We start from the raw sequence: 17,217 nt of genomic DNA, 5'->3' as shown, positions 1-17,217 counted from the left end.
AGGTTCAACAAGCTTGAGCTCTTATTACATGTGGACCCTCAAGCCTAGAGTTGATCATCCCCAAGATCTCTCCCCATTGGCCAATACCTCTCTAGGTCACTGCTACATCTCCCTGGCCTCCGGCCCTTGTTAGAGGGAAAGGCCAAGTGCAGAGATGTGATAGCCTCAGGCTAGGCCCAGGCTCCCAGTGCCATCCCCACCCCAGATGCCCCTGCGTCCAATACCCCTCCGTGCCTCCTGAGGTGTCCACAATGTATAGGGTGCCTTGCAATCACCCCCCCCCCCCCAATCCTGACAGCTCCCACAGAGTACAGCCGGACACTGGATACAAACTGCAGTTTATTAAGGCTCCAGAGTGAGAATTGGCACTTGGTTCTGGGCAGGGGCAGGGGTGTCAGTGGAACCCAAAGGAGCTGGGCCTGAACAGGTTGGAGGGACCTCCCCCCATCCTCCCTACCCCCCAATAAATAAAGTCTCAGCTCCACCTCAAGGTGCTGGCACAGGGCAGGAAGCCCTCACTGAGGAGAACCCAGGGCTGCTGCCTCCTTCATACTTCTCCCCACACTGGACCTGGCCCTGGGTCAGTGCCAAACAGGGCCTCTGTGGCACTGGTGCTCTGATGGGGCCAGGGTGAGATGTGGGACCTGCTGCCACTGGAGGAGTTTAGGATGGGGAGCTGGCCTCCCCCGTGGCCAATCATGGTCCGAGGCTGCCCAGGGCAGGCTCAGATGGGGCCTGCATTGGGGACACTGTGCGCATCCCAGGTCGGGGCCCAGCCTGGGCCACAGCTAGATGTGCAGCTCCGTGTCATCAGGTGGCTCCAGGCCAGACTCTTGGCTGAGTGCTGAGGCTGAGGGGCCCTGGGCCACCCCAAATGGTGAGACAACGGGTGAGCGAGCAGCCAGAGGAGACAGTGAGGGAGAGAAGCTGGGGGACATGGCAGCTGAGGATAGGGAACCTTCGTGGCTGATGGGGGAGCGGTGAGAAGCTGGTGGGAAGATGGCCCGGGTTGCAGCCGTGCTGGCTGGCTTAGGGGGCACAGACTTGGCTCCTGGGTGGGCCACAGCAGTGATGAGGGGTGGTGGGTCAATACGGGGAGCCGGGGGACATGGCCGAGCTTCATCCTTGAGCCGGGCAATCTCTGTGAAGACACTGGCCAGTGGCTGGAACTGAGGGCACCAGCTCAGCAGGTAGTCCCAGTTATAGCTGCCACGGAGCTCCTCCTCACCAGCCACAATGGCCGTCAGTGCACCTGCCACACATGGCTTGCCATCTGCTGGGAAGCCATAGTCCCCGGTGGGTGCAGGGCTCAGGCCACAGCCCCCCAGGAAGGCTGTGGCAGTGGCTGGTGGGCCCTCTTCTCGGTACAGAGTGGCTCCTGCACCTGGCAGCAGCAGCCCTGCCTTGCGGCCCTTATACCAGGTATCAGGGGCAGGTGGCTCACAGGATGTGTCACTCAGCCCGTCTGCATCCTGCTGGATGCCTGAGTCGGGGCCACGGGCAGCCAAGGAAGAAGCCACACTGGCCACACGTGGGAATTCATTGATCATGCGGATCTCATCATCCTCTGCAGCCTCTGCTGAGCCTCTACCACTTGAGTGTGAAGGGTCCAGGGAGCCACCACGGGGGTAGGGTCCTCCAGCTCCTGGCCCACCATAGCTGGGGAGAGTCTGGTGATAGAGGTGCTCTGAGGGCGGTGGGCTGGGCGGCTCTCGGCCTAGCTTCTGCAGAGAGCCACTGGCCAGGGGCGCTGCCTGTGACATTGGACCAGGTGCTGCCTCAGCCTTGCGGCTACGGGCCCGCACCAGCCCTAGGACCAGTGCTGCTAGAGCAAGCACCACCACAACTCCCAGGGAGGCCGCCACAGCCCCCACCAACAGCAGGTTGAGGTCAGGTGCCAGGCCCAGGGCAGTATGGGTGATATCTACAGTCACAGGCACTGTGGCACTCCGGGAACCAGGCAGAGGCCCCCGTGCCACCACCTCCAGCCTCAGCTCCCGTGGTGCCTCACGTCGTGTCCGGCCTCCACTCCCAGAAGTGCCTGTCCCGCTGCCTGGTGCCCGACTGTCCACTCGAAGGTAGAGAGCACCTGTAGTCTGGTTGATACCAAAATAGGGGGAAGAGGTGGCAAGGGAATAGAGCACCAGGCCATCAGCACCTCCATCCTCATCTGTGGCCTGCACATGACCCAAGTTGTAGCCACGCCGGGCACCTTCTGGCACCTGGAAGTGGAAAGCTGGAGCCAGGAATACTGGGTCATACTCATCCTCCCCTGTCACCAGTACCGACACAGTGACCGAGGCTGAGAGATTCCCGGCATCGGCAGCACCCACCAGCAGCTGGAAGCTTCCCGTATGCTCATAGTCGAAGGCCACTCGTGCCCTCAACTCTCCTGTTGAGCTGTTCAGTGCAAATGCTTCACGGCCCTCAGGCCCTGGCCCGGCCTCCAACAGGCTGTAGCGGAGCCTTCCGAAAGCCCCAGCATCCCCATCAATCGCATGCAGAGTGGTCACAAGAGTGCCTGGAGGCTGGTTCTCTGCCAGGCTGGTGCTGAGCAAGCTCAAAGGGAAGACTGGGCCATGGTCATTCACATCCTGGACTTCGATAGTCACTGGTGCCAGAGCGAAGTGTGTCCCAGCAGGGTCGGCAGCCTGCACTACAAGCTGATGTCGAGACTGGGTCTCACAGTCCAAGGGGTGGGCGAGTCGCAAGGCACCTGAACTCTCATCCAGCTCAAAGAGCCCAGAAGGGTCACCTGAGCTGAGCGTGAAACGCACGAGGCCATGAGGACCCGGGTCAGCGTCAGAGGCCTCCACATGCAGCAATTCAACTCCAATGGGTGTGTCCTCAGGAACTGCCATGCGGTAGGATGCTTGAGTGAAGACAGGTGGGTTGTCATTGACATCCAACACAGTGACAGTGACAGGAACAGCTGAACTGCGAGGTGGCTGGCCCCGGTCAGCTGCAGCCACAGTTAAGTTGTACTGGGTTAGGCTTTCAAAGTCTAGAGGCTCAAGCAACACCAGGCAGCCCAATGCCCGGGGACCTAGTCCACCACCTTCACCAGCCTCAGCCAGCCGGGGTTCCAGCTGGAAAACTCGGCCTCGGTTGCCACTGACGATGCTATAGTCCACAGTGGCATGGGCGCGGCTTTCATCGGCATCTGTAGCCTCCAAGGTGAGCAGGGTGGAACCAGGGGGCAGATCCTCAGTCACAGCCACACGGTAGTGTGGCAATGTGAAGCTAGGGGTATGGTCATTCTGGTCCTGCAGCTGTACATGCACTGTGGCTCGTGCTGCCCGGCCTGGCATCCCATGATCTCGTGCTTCCAGCACCACGTCTACCACTCCTGGCCCCTCATGGCCCAAGGCCACTGTTCCCACTGTTGTGAACAAGGTCCCTGAGATGAGAAGGGAATGGAGAGAAATATGCATTCAGCAGAGACTGTAGGTGAGCAGAGGGGTGATCCTTTGGGGCCTAGGAAATGGCCTTGAAAGTCAGACTCCAGGAAATAGCCTGCGCTGGGAGTTTATGAAATGGTTTCCAGGATTCAGGAAATGGCTTCTAGACATGCAGTCAAGACAGGGTTTAAAATAGAGACTAAGGAGGGGAAATTTTTCTCTCTGGGTCAGGGATCCAGGAGTTAAGAATTCAGGCAAGAAATTCTAGGAAGGAGGTCAAAATATGGCCCATCACAGTCAAAGATAAGGGGTCAGATCCTGGGAAGGACGTACCATTGTTGGGGTCAACACTGAAGCCCTCAGCAGGGGAAGCCAGGTGGTAGGAAATGTGACCATTGGCACCTGAATCCTGGTCAGTGGCAGAGACGGAGAGAATGGCACTGCCTGGGGGGGTGTGTTCAAGCAGTGTCACCTGAGGGGTGAAGACAAGTGTTTATGGCCAAGCTTCCCAGCTGCCCTACTGTCCACTCAGCCTATGTTCTAGAGCCTGATCCCATGAGCCCTGCTGGGCATCCATGCCAGCTTGAAGCCCATACTCAGTACTCAAACTTCCCACCTTCCTCCATTTCTGGGCACAGGATGAAGTACCTAGACACATTTCCTAGGACGTGGAAGACTGGTTTGAGATGGGACCCTCCCATCCTCAGGGCTCCATCCTCAGGTCAGTTCCAAGATCCAGCCCTCCCTCCCCCCGCTCAGACACTTCTAGCTGTGTCACTTCCTTCCAACATGAACAACACTGGGCCCAGGTGTGGGGACATCTGGCTACATCAATACCTGGTAGAGGCTCTGCGAGAAGGCAGGTGCATTGTCATTGACATCCTCCACAAACACTGTGAGGTTAGCATGGCCCTCATGAGGCCCGTCATGTGCCAGCAGTTGCAGGTGGTAGCGGTCACATTGCTCAAAGTCCAGGGGGCCCGTGAGTGAGAGGCGGCCTCCATAGCGACCTATGCTGAAGGGATCCTGGGGTCCAGATGGGCTCAGCACATACCACAGCACGGGTCCTGAGTCCACATCATTCCCTGTTACCTGTGCAATCTCTGAGCCCAAGAGTGTATCTGTAATACATAGGACATGTGTGTCTGGCATGGTCCCAGACACCCCTGGAGCCCCAGGGTAGGGTACAGTGCCACCCTACTACCCTTTGTACCTCTCACTTTACCCAGCCCTCACCTTCTGACACTCGGAGCTCCCAGGGCTGGGGGATGGTGGGGCGATTATCATTGGTGTCGATGACCATCACCGTCAGGGTAGCTGAGCCCACCAGGGCTGGGCTTCCTCGGTCTGTGGCCATCAGTACCAGTCTGGACACAGAGAACAAACAAGAGTGGGGCCTGGGGATAAGGGAGAACCTTGGGCAGGGCTAAGAGGACACCCGACAGGCTAGAGGTCTGGGGGACTCAGGATGTGGCCTAGGAGTTGATGGGGGGGGGGACAGGGCAGGGCTTGAAACTGGATGGACACAGGATGGGGTGTCAGGGGTCTACAGAGCCAGGCTTTACCGTGTTTCAGCCCATATCTCACGGTCCAGGATGGCTGTGGTAGTAATAGTGCCCGTGGCTGGGTCTACATGGAACAATCCCCGTGCTGGCTGGGATGCGGCCAGACTATAAGAGATCTGTCCACTGGGGCCTTGGTCCAGGTCATCTGCCTCCACCTGGTGGGAGGAGGAGGCTGCTGGCACTGAGCTGGCCACAGACAAGTCTGGCCAGCCCTGCCCCCCATCTTCCCATCACACCCCACACCTGCAGCAAGGGTCCCTCCAAGGGCCTGGACTCAGGCAGGAAGGCCACATAGTGGGGCCGCAGGAAGCGGGGAGCATTGTCATTGGTGTCTTGCAGGGTTAGGGTCAGCACAGAAAAGGCAAAGGCTCCCCCACTCTCTGCTTGCAGGACCAGTCGCAGTCGTGGGCTTGCCTCGAAGTCCAGCCCCTCTGCTGAGCGAACTGTGATGGCTCCTGTGGGGGGCGGCAGAAAGCATCATGGATAGCTCTTGCTTGCCCTGGAGCCTGCCTCACTGAGGCCCTTCCTCAAGGGTAGCCCCTACACAACCAGAGCTTTCTCAGGCCCAGGAAGCTTCCCCAGGAGCCTGTTCCCTCACAGAGCCCCTGCTCCTGCCCCTTACCTGTACTAGGCTGGATGGAGAAAGTCCCTCTCTCATTCCCACTGAGAATGCTGTAGGTGATTGGTCCATTTGAGCCCCCTGCATGGACAGCCTTGGGGGAGACAATGGGAGTCCCTGCGGAGATGATGGTATTGGTTGGACAGTGAGCACCAGACTAATGTCTCCACTAGGAGACATTTTTAGTAGGTAACCCCAGCTCATCCAGGGATACAAAGCTGGGAGACATTATTGGGGACCCACCTGGGGGTGCATTCTCACGGAGCATGGCTTCACTACTAGCCCGAGGGAAGCGGGGTCCACGCTCAGACTCCCCCTGCAGCCCAACAATGACCACACCAGTGGCAGAGCGAGCTGGACGGCCAAGGTCGGTGGCCACGATGAAGAGGACACGATCCCGGGGACCCAGGGCTACAGGGGAGCGGGCCACACGTATTTCACCGGTGTAAGAGTCCACAGTGGTGCCAGGCGGTGGTGTGCCTGCCAGCCGGTATAGGATAGAGGCATTAGCACCAGCGTCACGGTCTTCAGCTCGCAGAGTGGCCAGAGGCAGGGTTGGGGTGCTGAGGCTGGGGCCTGGGCGGGGCAGACGCAGCCTTAGGGGACTGGTGGGGAAGGTGGGTGCGTGGTCATTGACATCACGGACTGTGATGGTGACAGGTACCGTGGTGCTCAGGGGCCCAGCTGCTGCACCATCCACTGCACTCACAGAAAAGGCATAGCTGGGACACTGTTCTCTGTCTAGAACTGTGGCTGTGCGCAATTCCCCAGAGCTGGGCTCCAGCAGGAAGGCTCCTGCTGCACCTGTACCCAGGTAGTAGGTCACACGGCCATTGGCCCCAGCATCAGGGTCATGAGCCTGTAGCTGCAGCAACAGGGTCCCTGCAGGTGCATCCTCAGGCACCTCCACAGAGTAGGCAGGCACAGGGAAGGCTGGAGCATGATCATTGGCATCCAGCACGGTCACTGTCACAAGTAGAGTGGCACTGAGAGCTGGCTGGCCTCCATCCCGGGCCTCTATCTGCAGCTGGAATGCTGGCTCCACCTCTCGGTCTAGTGGCCTCATGGTGCCAAATTCCCCAGAAGCTAGGTCTAGGATGAAGGCTCCTGATGGGTCCCCATCTGCAGAGAAGTACATGTGCATATAAACGTGTGAGTCCATGGGAATGGGAGTGATTTACAGGCAACAGCAAATAGGACAGAGTGGTGGGGAGAGAAACTGGGAGAAAGGCAGAGAAAAGAACCACAGAAGATAAAGGAAGATATGCTAAAGCAACCCTTCTCAGAGTGTGTTTGGAGACTCCTTCCAGGGAATATATAAGATCAAACTAGTTTCATATCAATACTAAGACATTATATGCCTTTTAAATTCTTAGTATTTCACAAGTGTACAGTGGAATCCAAATACTACATGACATGTGATGACATCACTTGGATAGTTAATGGAATGTGTGCTTATGATTCTTACATCTTCTAGAGTATAGGCAAAAAGTTTAGAACATAAACATGTTTTCAGAGACTCAATTTGGTTTTTGCTGGCTTACCTTTAGTTACACCTGCTATAATCTTTGCAATCTCATTGCTGTCCAGCAAATTATTTGAACCTCTAATACTTCTTTGTACTTATGCAGAAATATGGCAAGCAGTACTTCACTGGCTTGTTTTACAATAACATTTTAAAATTTTTCTCAAAAAAAAACCCACAAAAAATGGGGCGCCTGGGTGGCTCAGTCAGGTAAGCATCTGATTCTTGATTTTGGCTCAGGTCATGATCTCACAGTTCATGAGTTTGAGCCCCGCATCAGCCTCTGTGCTCACAGTGCAGAGTCTGCTTGGGATTCTGTCTCTCCCTCTCTCTCTCTCTCAAAATAAATAAACTTTAAAAAAATAATAAAAAATAGTTCTTAGCTTTAATGTCTAGTATAATAAGTATTTATGTAATGTGCTTATTATAAATATGTATTTATATATGTATTCATATATATGTATAATAATGTATCACATTATTATATCAATAAATATTGATATCACATAAACAAAAATGCTTAGAATTCTCAAAAACTAAGAATATTAAGAGTTACTGAAAGCAAAAAGTTTGAGAACAAGTGCTCTACAGAGACAAGAAAAAAAAAGAAACAGGAAAATAAAGACAGAGACACAAAGGGAGGTAAAGAACTGAAGAGGCATAGAAAGAGACACAGAAACACATATATACATGAACGAAAAAGTAGGAGACAAAGAGAAGGGAAAGGAAACCCAGACACACCGTGGCTGACATAAGCCAACAAGGAGTAGAACTGGGCAAGTGGGTGCCGGATGAGTGGGTGTGGGACAGTTCTCACCCAGGATGCGGTACTGCAGCTGCCCGTTGGCTCCCACATCTGGGTCAGAGGCCCGCAGCACAGTAAGGGTCTGGGGGTCCTGGCCCTCGGGCACCTCCAGGGAGAGGTGGGCACTCCCAAAGGTTGGGGCATGGTCATTCTCATCCTCCACGGCCACCCGCACTGTGACATGGGTCAAGAGTGGGGGCGAGCCCCTGTCTCGGGCATACACTGTGGGGAAGCAAAATCAATGAGATCTAGCCTGCTCCCATCCCATGGAGAAACCCATACCACACATCGTTCACACATGTTCACCAGGTGTATATATGAACCAGAAAATGTCCATCTCTCCACACTCTGCAAGCACATGGGTGCCTACACATATACATGCACACATAAATATACAAGTCAGAAGATGTTTTTTTCCTTCTAATCTCCCAAACTTAGTGCATGCAAGATGTATCTTGGATGGGTAGTAGTGTGACAGAAAAGACACTAAGTGAGATATCAAAAACGTGGGTTCAAGTCCCAGTTCTACCACTTCCAAGCTGTGTTAGCTTGCACAAATCACCTAACCTCTCTGATACAATCAATAGGTTTCTCTGTTAAATGGCCACAGTATAATCTGAGGGAATCCTAAAGGGCACAGCTGTGACATTATGTATTTGAGACTTCGTGTGATGACAATGGGGACAGTCTAATAGTCAGATCACCTCGCAATCTGCCCCAAGATGATCCAAAAATATAATAAGCTGTGCTGTAATAGGTGGAAGCTTCTAGAAGGTACTTTGGAGCATCTACCCATGTAACACTGGCTGTTTATAACACCTCAGGCTTTTGGGGTCCTGTCAGTGTGTACCTGTTAAGTTGATCTCCTCCTGTTCTTCCCGGTCCAGGGCCCGAAGAGTTGTGAGAACTCCAGTCTCTGGGTCCAGGGAGAAGCTTTCGCCAGAGATGCCTCCATAAGTCACTTGCCCATTGGCCCCTGAAGAAGGGCAGCAAGGAGGGGGGGTCAGCGGGTAAATACACCTTTTCCTTCCAGATGTGCCTCTCTCCACTCATCCCCTCAGGTCTTACCCAGGTCTGGGTCGGTCGCCCGCAGAGTGAGCAGAGAAGTGCCAGGCGGGCTGTTCTCACGCAAGAGGACGCTGTACTCTTGCTGCTGGAAAGCGGGTGCCTCGTCGTTGACGTCAGCAACACTGACAGTCAGGAGCTGCGTGGCTGAGCGCGGAGGGGAGCCGTGGTCGGAGGCCACCACCGTCAGTACGTGCTCAGCTCGCTGTTCGCGGTCCAGGGACCGCACCACCGACAGCGCTCCTAGGTGAGCGGGTAGGGCAGGTTGGAAGCAAACCTCAACATTCCCTCCAAATCAGCACCCTCCCTCGTCCCAATCTCTGCGCCCAACTCACCGGTGCTGGAATGTAGCCGGAAGTAGCCGTCCCCACCAGCTGCCAGGCGATAGGACACGCGTGCGGCCTCGCCCAGGTCCGGGTCCCGCGCTACCACGTGCAGCGCCGCGGGCCCGGGCGGCTGATCCTCGGGAATGCGCACACGTGAAGGGGAGGCGAACACCGGCGCGTTGTCATTCTCATCCGTGACAAAGACGCGCGCAGAAACGCGCGTTGCGCGGCGGCGGCTGGCGTTGGCTGGCCTGTCGGTGGCTTCCACGAGCAGCAGCAGGGCAGGTGTGGTCTCCCGGTCCAAGCCTCGCGGTGCGCTGAGCGCCCCGGTGCGCGCGTCCAAGCGCAGCGCAGGCACGGGCGGCTCCTGGCGCAGCAGACGGTAGCGAACATCGCTGTTAGGACCCGGGCCGTCGGCGTCCGAGGCGCGGAAGGTGTACAGCGCCGCGCCAGGATCCGGGTTCTCCGGCAGCGCCAGCGCCAGCGGGTCGCGCGCAAAGGCTGGCGCGTGCTCGTTCTCGTCCTGCACGCGCACCTGCACGCGCAGCAGCCGCGCGCCCGCGCCTCCCGGGCCCTCAGCGCGCACAGTGAGAGCGCGCCACGCCGGGCCTGCCTCAAAGTCCAGGGGCCGGGCCAAGTACAAGCGCCCTGAGGCCGCGTCCAGCGCGAAGGTGCCCTCCGGGTCGGCGCCGCCCACCAGAGTGTAGGTGAGTGCGCCCACCCCCGCCAGCTCTGGCGACGCCACGGAACCCAACAGGGATCCGGGCTGCATCCCCTCCGCTGCTGTCACCGTCAGCACGACGGGCACCGGAGCCGCTGGGTCTGGCTCTGAGGGATCCGGTGGGGGCTCAGCCGAGCGAACTGATGGAAGCACCTGTTGTGGACAGAGGAGGAAGGACAGAATCAAGGGGAGCCAAGTTAAAGGGGTCTGGGCTGGCCTGCTGGGTAGCTGGTAGGGCAGTAGGAGTAGCCTGACTAGAGGGCACAAGGACTCCATGAAAGCGTGGCTCTTGGAGGGAGCTCATAGTGGTGGCCAAGGAGAAGTAAACAGATTTAAGGAAGAGCAGCCTTACTTGCACCAGCAGCTGGAGGCTGGAGCTCCTAGGGGGGCTGCCTTGGTCGTGAGCGCTCAAAGTCAGCACATAGTGCGGCCGCTCTGCTCGGATCAGAGGTGCAGCAGTGAGCAGCTCCCCCAAGTGAGGGTGCAGAGAGAAGAGCTCTGAGCCAGGACCTGGGGACAGGTATAGGAAGGGTGAGGGCATGAGTCCCAGAGCTGGGGAGGTCATGCCATCACCCACCAACTCCCTTCTCTCCACGTCTCCCCCACCATACCAGTTAGTGTGTACAGGATGGTGCCATTCTCCCCCTCGTCTGGATCTTTGGCCTGCAGAGTCGTCACCAGTGTTCCTGGAGGCACTCGATCTGGTACCTGTGGGGACACACAGTTCACCTACAGCTGTGTCCTTCCTTGTGTTCTTGAGTCAAGTTTCCCTCACCTGAGACATCTCAGAGTCAAGTTCCCCTCACCTGAATGCAGGCAGAGCCCCTTTTCTGCTCTCACACCTGTTCCAAGAGCCAGTCTCTCTGATCTACACCTACAGCTCTGTGGGGAGATGATCCCCCACCCCATTGCCTCTCACACTTCTTCAGGGCAGGGTCCTGCCACTTCACATACCTGTATAGGAAGGCCGCCGCCAGCAGCCCCTGAAGCCTGCAGGAAGGTAGGGCTGTTGTCGTTGAGGTCAAGCACTGCGATGTGCACGGTGCCTGTGGTACTACGGGGAGGGTTCCCCCCATCCTGCACCTGCACCAGGAGCTGGTAGCTGCTCTGCCGCTCTCGGTCCAGGGTTTGGAGTGTGGTCATTTCTCCTGGGAGTGCAGGATAAGGGTCATGTATGGGCACAGCCTGAGGCCTGCAGCTGAGAAGCTGGGGTTTAGGGAGTGTGGGAGGGAATGCCAGGGTGAAAGTCCAGGCTGAGTCCTGGTCCTCTTGGCAGGGGTCTGGGAATTCTGTCTGGGTATTCACCAGTCTGAGGATGAGGCTATGAGATCTCAGAATTTGGGCCCCAGTGCTCACCAGTCTGGGGGTGGATGCGGAAGGCCTTGCTGTCTTCTGACAGCTGTCGCAGGCTGTAGGTCAGACGTCCGTTGGGTCCTGAGTCTCGGTCAGTGGCAAAGACCCGGCCCACGCTGGTCCCTGGGGGCTGGTTCTCAGCCACAGCCAGGAAGGTGGGCTCCTCAGACAAGCGGGGACTGTGGTCATTCTGGTTGAGGATGCTGACCCTCACGGTGGCTGTGCCTGTCTGCTGTCCCAACTCAGCTTTGGACCCAGACACTGCCATTACCTTCAGTGTGTACAACTCCTGGGCCTCACGGTCCAGTGCTGCTCGCACCCATAGCCAACCACTCTGTGGTTCCAGGCCAAAGGGGCTACTTGGCCCATCTGCTGCAAGGTGATAAGTGATGGGGCCCCCATCTGGGGCTTGAGCTTGCACTTGCAGGACCTGAGTTCCAGGGGTGGTGCCTGAGGGCAGGTCCACACGGTAGATGGGGCTGTCAAAATGAGGAGCCAGCCCACGGGTCGCCGAGTCTTGTACCACTACCCGTAGTCGGAAGTGGCTGGTGCGGGGTGGGGAGCCTCCATCCCGGGCCTCCAGCTCCAGCTCATGCGCTGGCCCCCCTGGAGGCCCCAGAGGTCTCATAAGCCGTACATGGCCTGTCGTGGGGTCCACAGTGAAGGCCCCACCACCCCCAGCTAGCAGGGTAAAGGTGACTCGACCGTTAACGCCTGCATCAGGGTCCAGAGCCCGAAGTGTATAGATGGGGGTCCCTGGGGCAGTGCTTGGTGGCAGCAACACTGTGTCTTCAGGTGCAGGGAAGGCAGGGGAGTTGTCATTCACATCATCCAGCAGCACACGCACCCGAGCCATTGAAAAAGCTGGGGGCACTCCACTGCCTGCCCGCACCTCCAGCTCCAGCACCGGTCCCAGCAGCTCCCGGTCCAGAGGGCGAAGTGTTTGTAACAGCCCCGAGGCCCCATCTAAAGAGAAGAGTCCTCGGGGATCCCCACCTGATAAGGCAAGGGTCACAGACCCCAAGCGACCTGAGGAGAGGAGAGAGGAGTCAGGAAAGAGATGGGAGGCATCTAACGAGTTGGGGCCCAGACTCTGATCCCAAGGAGGGAGAAGCACTGTCCACACCTGTGTCTTTCAAACTACTGGGACATTCATGTGCCTGGGGATGAAGCAGAGGGCCTGCACTGTGCCCAGGGAGGTGCTGGGGTTGTAACCTGCGTGTTATCTGTGCTGTGATACTCTAGGGTAGTTTGAGATGGGTTATGTTGGTGTGTCTGGGTACAGCACCAAATGGGTATAATGATAAATGATACCTGGTGGGTTGCGTGCCTGGACTACGCCGACACTGGTGCCTGGCACCACATCCTCTGGCACGGAAAAGACATACTGTAGTTGCTCAAATACAGGTGGTACAGGGGTTCCAGGCACAATGCTGATGTTGACTCGGGCACTGGGCTCTGCCTGCAGGCCACCTCCATCCTGGGCCCCAATCTCCAGCTGCACCACAGAGTTGGCCCGTCTGGCCAAGGGCCAGGCTACTGTCAACAGCCCTGGGAGAAGGGATAGAAGCACTGACGTATAAGGAAACAGAATAGAAGTAAAAAGGTTATGGGAGAGGGGGCAATACTTCATGTAAGCAGGTGGGGAGAGGGATCCGGGGGCAAGGCCTGGGAATGGGAGGATCCTCACCTGAGTGCTCGTCCAAGGCAAAGAGTGGGGGGTTATTGCCAGCCAGGATGTAGTAGGAGAGTCGCCCGTGGGGCCCCTGATCAGGGTCATGGGCACGCACCCTCAGCACAGCTGTGCCTGGTGTACTCTGGGCACTCAGACTGGCAGCATACTCCCGTGGATAAAACTGAGGTGGGTTGTCATTCTCGTCTGACACAAACACCTTCACGTATACCATGGACTTGAGGCCTCCCTAGGGAGACATGCAGCCATAAGTCAGGTGGACCTTGTCTGGCTCTGGTGAATGCCCTATTCCAACACCCAGCCTACCCATGGTCTGCCCACTCACCCCATCCACAGCTGTCACTGTGAAGTCGAAGCTCGAGGGCCCCTGGTCTCGGTCTAGGATCCGGGTCGTGCACACATCACCACTCTGGGCATCAATGCGGAATGGGGGAGACCCTGAGGCCCCAAGTCCAGCACCCAAGGAATAGGAGAGGAGGCCAAATGGGCCACTGTCTGCATCTGTGGCTGTCACCTGGGGAGAGGCTGGGGTGAGTGATGTCCATCTTGTTGACCAGAAGAGCCAGAGTTAAGTGGCAATTAGAAGAAGCAGGCCCTGGGCCAACTGGGAGCCAGGGTCTTTGGATGGTGGACACATACAGGGGACTAATAGGACATGGGCCAAAACCCAACTACATCTCAAACCTCACCACCTCGTTTAGGATCCTGTGAGCCTCTGATCACAACATTTTTGTCAGCTGGTCAATACATAGCCTTGTTTTATGCATGTTTCTGTTTAAAGACACCTATGTAATATATATTGTTGATTCATTAACACTGAATTCATGGCCAATGGCACTATAAATCATATCTGAATGAAGCTTATCTAACATACTAATTTTCTTCATAAGGCACATCACAGCCCTCCTGTGCTTAGGAACACCAGACAGCACTTCAGCACTACACTTGGGGACCATTTTAAACAGCAAAATCACCAAACAAAGAGGACAAAAATGCAAAAAATGTGGCACCAAATAGACCACAAAAAGGACCCTTGTTTACAGTATGAGCTGAAATATGAAGGCAGAGCATTGCTTGGAATGTGCACATCAGGCCACTTGAATTTTTCATCATTCTGCACGTGTCCAGAAATGTCTGCAAAAGCTCCATAAGTATTGTTTTGGGGGTTAGAAATAAATTTTAGAGAGTCTGCAAATTCACAAATGCAGAATCTGCAAACGATGAGGTCTAACTGCACTGACAAAGGAGAGTGCTTGGGCTATGACTGCAAATTCCAGATGGGTCACAGGGAGTTAATAACCGTCACCAAGTCTCATAATCACTCTGAGTAGAGAACTAGCTGACTGATGCACCTACTGGGACTGATGTTCTAGCCCTGCGTTTTCTGGAGTTTGGCCATTCCAGAGCAGGGTTTGATTGATACTGGAATCTAATCGCTGGAGGGATCGGGGTCTGCTCTGTGGATTTATGGATGTGGCTCACGCACCTGTGGCATCCACTGCCTCTCAAGCCAACCTTGTTGGAAGTGAGAGAGGGAGAATTGCAAGTCCATGGGGCATCAAGGGCATTATGTCCAGGAGGCTCCACAAAACCAAGAAGTAGGGGAAGGCTTTCCTGGTTAATTCTTGGGCATCTCCTAGACTGGCTCAGGAAAAGGTAAACTATTGCACACCAATGTCAGGAGCCTCTGAACATTTCAGAAGCAGAGCAGCAGGAGACACCATTCCAAAAGCTTCTGAGCCTAGGACAGGGCCAGGCACACAGTAGGTACTCTATATATATTTGTTGAATGAGCAAACAGATATTCTGATTGCCCTTACAACAAAAACCTCCTTCAAACTAAGTTTTATACATTGGGTGCACATTAGACCCCCAACAGTGTGTTAGCTGGTGTTGACTGCTGTAGCCTGTGACAAAGTATTCTCTGTGTGTACAAGGGTCTTAGGGTCACGGTATGCTGTAAGAGGAAGCTGGAGAGTTCCCTTTTCGTAGCCAGAAAATGCTCCTCAGAAAGGAGGCTAGCCAAGGACTTCTGATTGTTGCCCAGGCCCTTGACAGAAGTGATTTGTAGCACTGTTTACCCTCCGGAGAGACCCTGCCATGGCTGAACCCTGGAAAACAGCTCCTGCTCTAACTCTTTACTGTGGCTGTGGGCCCAGATATCCCAGGAGACAAACATCCCCCTGCATCAATCCAGGCGGGCTGCAGCACAGCTGCTGCATCATCTCCAGAAGCTGTTAAAGACCTTTGCCCTCTGACTCCCTGCAGGAAGAAAGCAATAAATAGTGGTCAGGGGAAGTTGTCAGGAAGTGACCCCAAAAGGCATAGAGGCCACTGACTGGAAATGACCAAGGCAGAAGTGAATTTCCCAGCCTGTGCAGCTCCAGCTCAGAGGCTCCACTGCAAATGCAGTTTCTCTTCTCAACAGGCGCTCAGCCCTGCGTCCCAGCCCAACCTTGGTCAGCCCCCTCTCCCACTTAGCTCTCCTTTAATCCCCACCCGCCTTTAGCTCTCATCGAATGCACTACTTCAAGGAGGAAGTAAACACCCTTATCTGTGAATTTTCTGAAGTTCCTAGCAGACCACAAACTTACTGCATCCACCCCACCCTGACCTCCCTCCCAGGTGTCTCCCATTTCTCCTTCTGCTGCCTCCCCCTCCACAGACTCCTCCACCTCCCCTTTCCCTGACTGTTCTCACACACTTGCTCCCTGGGATCTCTCCCTGGCCTTCTCACTCGACATGCTCCCTCAGGACCTTCTCTTCCATTTCTGTGGCTTTGACCATCATCTGCACTTTGACCTGGACCACTCCTCTGAGCTCCAAACCTGCACATCGATGCCTGCTCAATATCCCCACTTGGATGTCCCAAGTGGCACCTTAAATCCAATGTGTCTAAAACTAAACTCATGATCATTCCAACCCCTCTCTAATGACTCTTCCATCCAGGCAGTTGCTCAAGCCAGAAATCTGTTCTTCCCTTTTTCTCTCCCGGTATATCAATCAACTAGGGACTAAGTAAATCCTCATTATCTCTCCTATTTGTCTATTCCTCTCCATCACCATTATCACTGTCCTGATTTAGGCCTGAGCCATCTCTCCCCTGGACTATTGTGATTCCCTTCTCATAGAGGCCTGAGCCTCCAATCCATCTTCTACACCAGGACTTCTCATCCTTGGCACAACTGGCATTTTGGATCAGATAATCCTTTGTTGTGTGCTGTCCTGTGCATTGCAGGATGTTTGAAAGCATCCCTGGCCTCTGTGCGCTAGATGTCAGTAGCATCACACCACTTGTGACATTCATGTGTCAGAATGAAATGTCTGTAGACATAGCCTGATGTCCCCTCCAGAGGGCAAAACCATGCCCAGTTGTGAACCGCTGTTCTATACTGACTACCAAAAGGATCTTTTGAGAAAGCAAATATGATCATATTACCCTTCCACTTGAAAATCTTTAATGTTCTCCAAAGAAAAGTGCTCAAACCCTTTGGCTTGGCTTGACTCCTCACTGTCTGGCCTACCTGCACAGTCTCCGTCCCAGTCTCCCATCCCAAACCTTAACCTCCAGAGACACTGAGCCACTTGTAGGCCCCTGAACAAGTCAGGTTCTCCCACTGCTCTGTGCACGTGTGTCACTTGTGCCTGGACCACCGCCCTACACTCCCCACTGTCTGGTCTCCTCACCAACTGCTGCTCATCCTGTAAGTCTCAGCTTGAGGCTCACCTCTTTTGGGATGCATTCATACTGCCTGTCTCACATAAGACCCCATCATGGAGGTTTTCTTATTGCAGTACAACTACTTCTTTGCACATGAATCTCCACTCTAGACTATAAACTCCATGAAGCAGGGGGCGGGGTGAATGACTCATTCATGACTGTATTCTGTGTCCCTAATGCAATGACTTGCACATGGTAGATATTTGATAAATGTATATTGAGTGAATTGAATATTAAGACTTCTTGTCTTAATATTCAGATATGAACAGGTATGAACACTCGGTGATCATTTTTAACTCCCACCTCCCTATAGTTATGAATAGTAAAAACTCCAGGAAACCCCTTGGAGAGTTACCTTCTTGCTTCAGGCACTAATGAGGAGGAAAAAGTTTGGAAGTCATCACCCATTGGTCCGAGGCCAAG

The 17,217-nt window shown here is 55.0% G+C and overlaps 1 protein-coding gene across 1 annotated transcript in view; it reads right to left on the bottom strand.

Annotated features, from left to right (window-relative positions):
* Positions 1–326: 326 nt before the first annotated feature.
* The window catches only part of DCHS1 (dachsous cadherin-related 1), a 33,999-nt gene continuing 17,108 nt past the window's right edge, over positions 327–17,217 (bottom strand). The window contains exons 3-21 of the mRNA XM_019456150.2: positions 13,399–13,587; positions 13,071–13,302; positions 12,695–12,931; positions 11,384–12,409; positions 10,982–11,175; positions 10,639–10,735; positions 10,380–10,537; positions 9,316–10,180; positions 8,984–9,223; positions 8,766–8,891; positions 7,928–8,137; positions 5,829–6,707; positions 5,589–5,702; positions 5,210–5,421; positions 4,967–5,121; positions 4,638–4,768; positions 4,239–4,522; positions 3,735–3,873; positions 327–3,400 (exon numbers count right to left, since the gene is read on the bottom strand). Of these exons, the coding sequence (XP_019311695.1) occupies positions 789–3,400; positions 3,735–3,873; positions 4,239–4,522; positions 4,638–4,768; positions 4,967–5,121; positions 5,210–5,421; positions 5,589–5,702; positions 5,829–6,707; positions 7,928–8,137; positions 8,766–8,891; positions 8,984–9,223; positions 9,316–10,180; positions 10,380–10,537; positions 10,639–10,735; positions 10,982–11,175; positions 11,384–12,409; positions 12,695–12,931; positions 13,071–13,302; positions 13,399–13,587 (8,100 nt within the window). The 3' untranslated portion in view covers positions 327–788. The remainder of the gene's footprint in view (positions 3,401–3,734; positions 3,874–4,238; positions 4,523–4,637; positions 4,769–4,966; positions 5,122–5,209; positions 5,422–5,588; positions 5,703–5,828; positions 6,708–7,927; positions 8,138–8,765; positions 8,892–8,983; positions 9,224–9,315; positions 10,181–10,379; positions 10,538–10,638; positions 10,736–10,981; positions 11,176–11,383; positions 12,410–12,694; positions 12,932–13,070; positions 13,303–13,398; positions 13,588–17,217) is intronic.

The sequence above is a fragment of the Panthera pardus genome, unplaced genomic scaffold (assembly GCF_024362965.1).
Source record: "Panthera pardus isolate Hobbes unplaced genomic scaffold, ASM2436296v1 HiC_scaffold_12, whole genome shotgun sequence".
NCBI classification, from domain to species: domain Eukaryota; kingdom Metazoa; phylum Chordata; class Mammalia; order Carnivora; family Felidae; genus Panthera; species Panthera pardus.
Note: the sequence above shows the minus strand (reverse complement) of the source record. Positions and strands in the feature narration are given on the sequence as shown.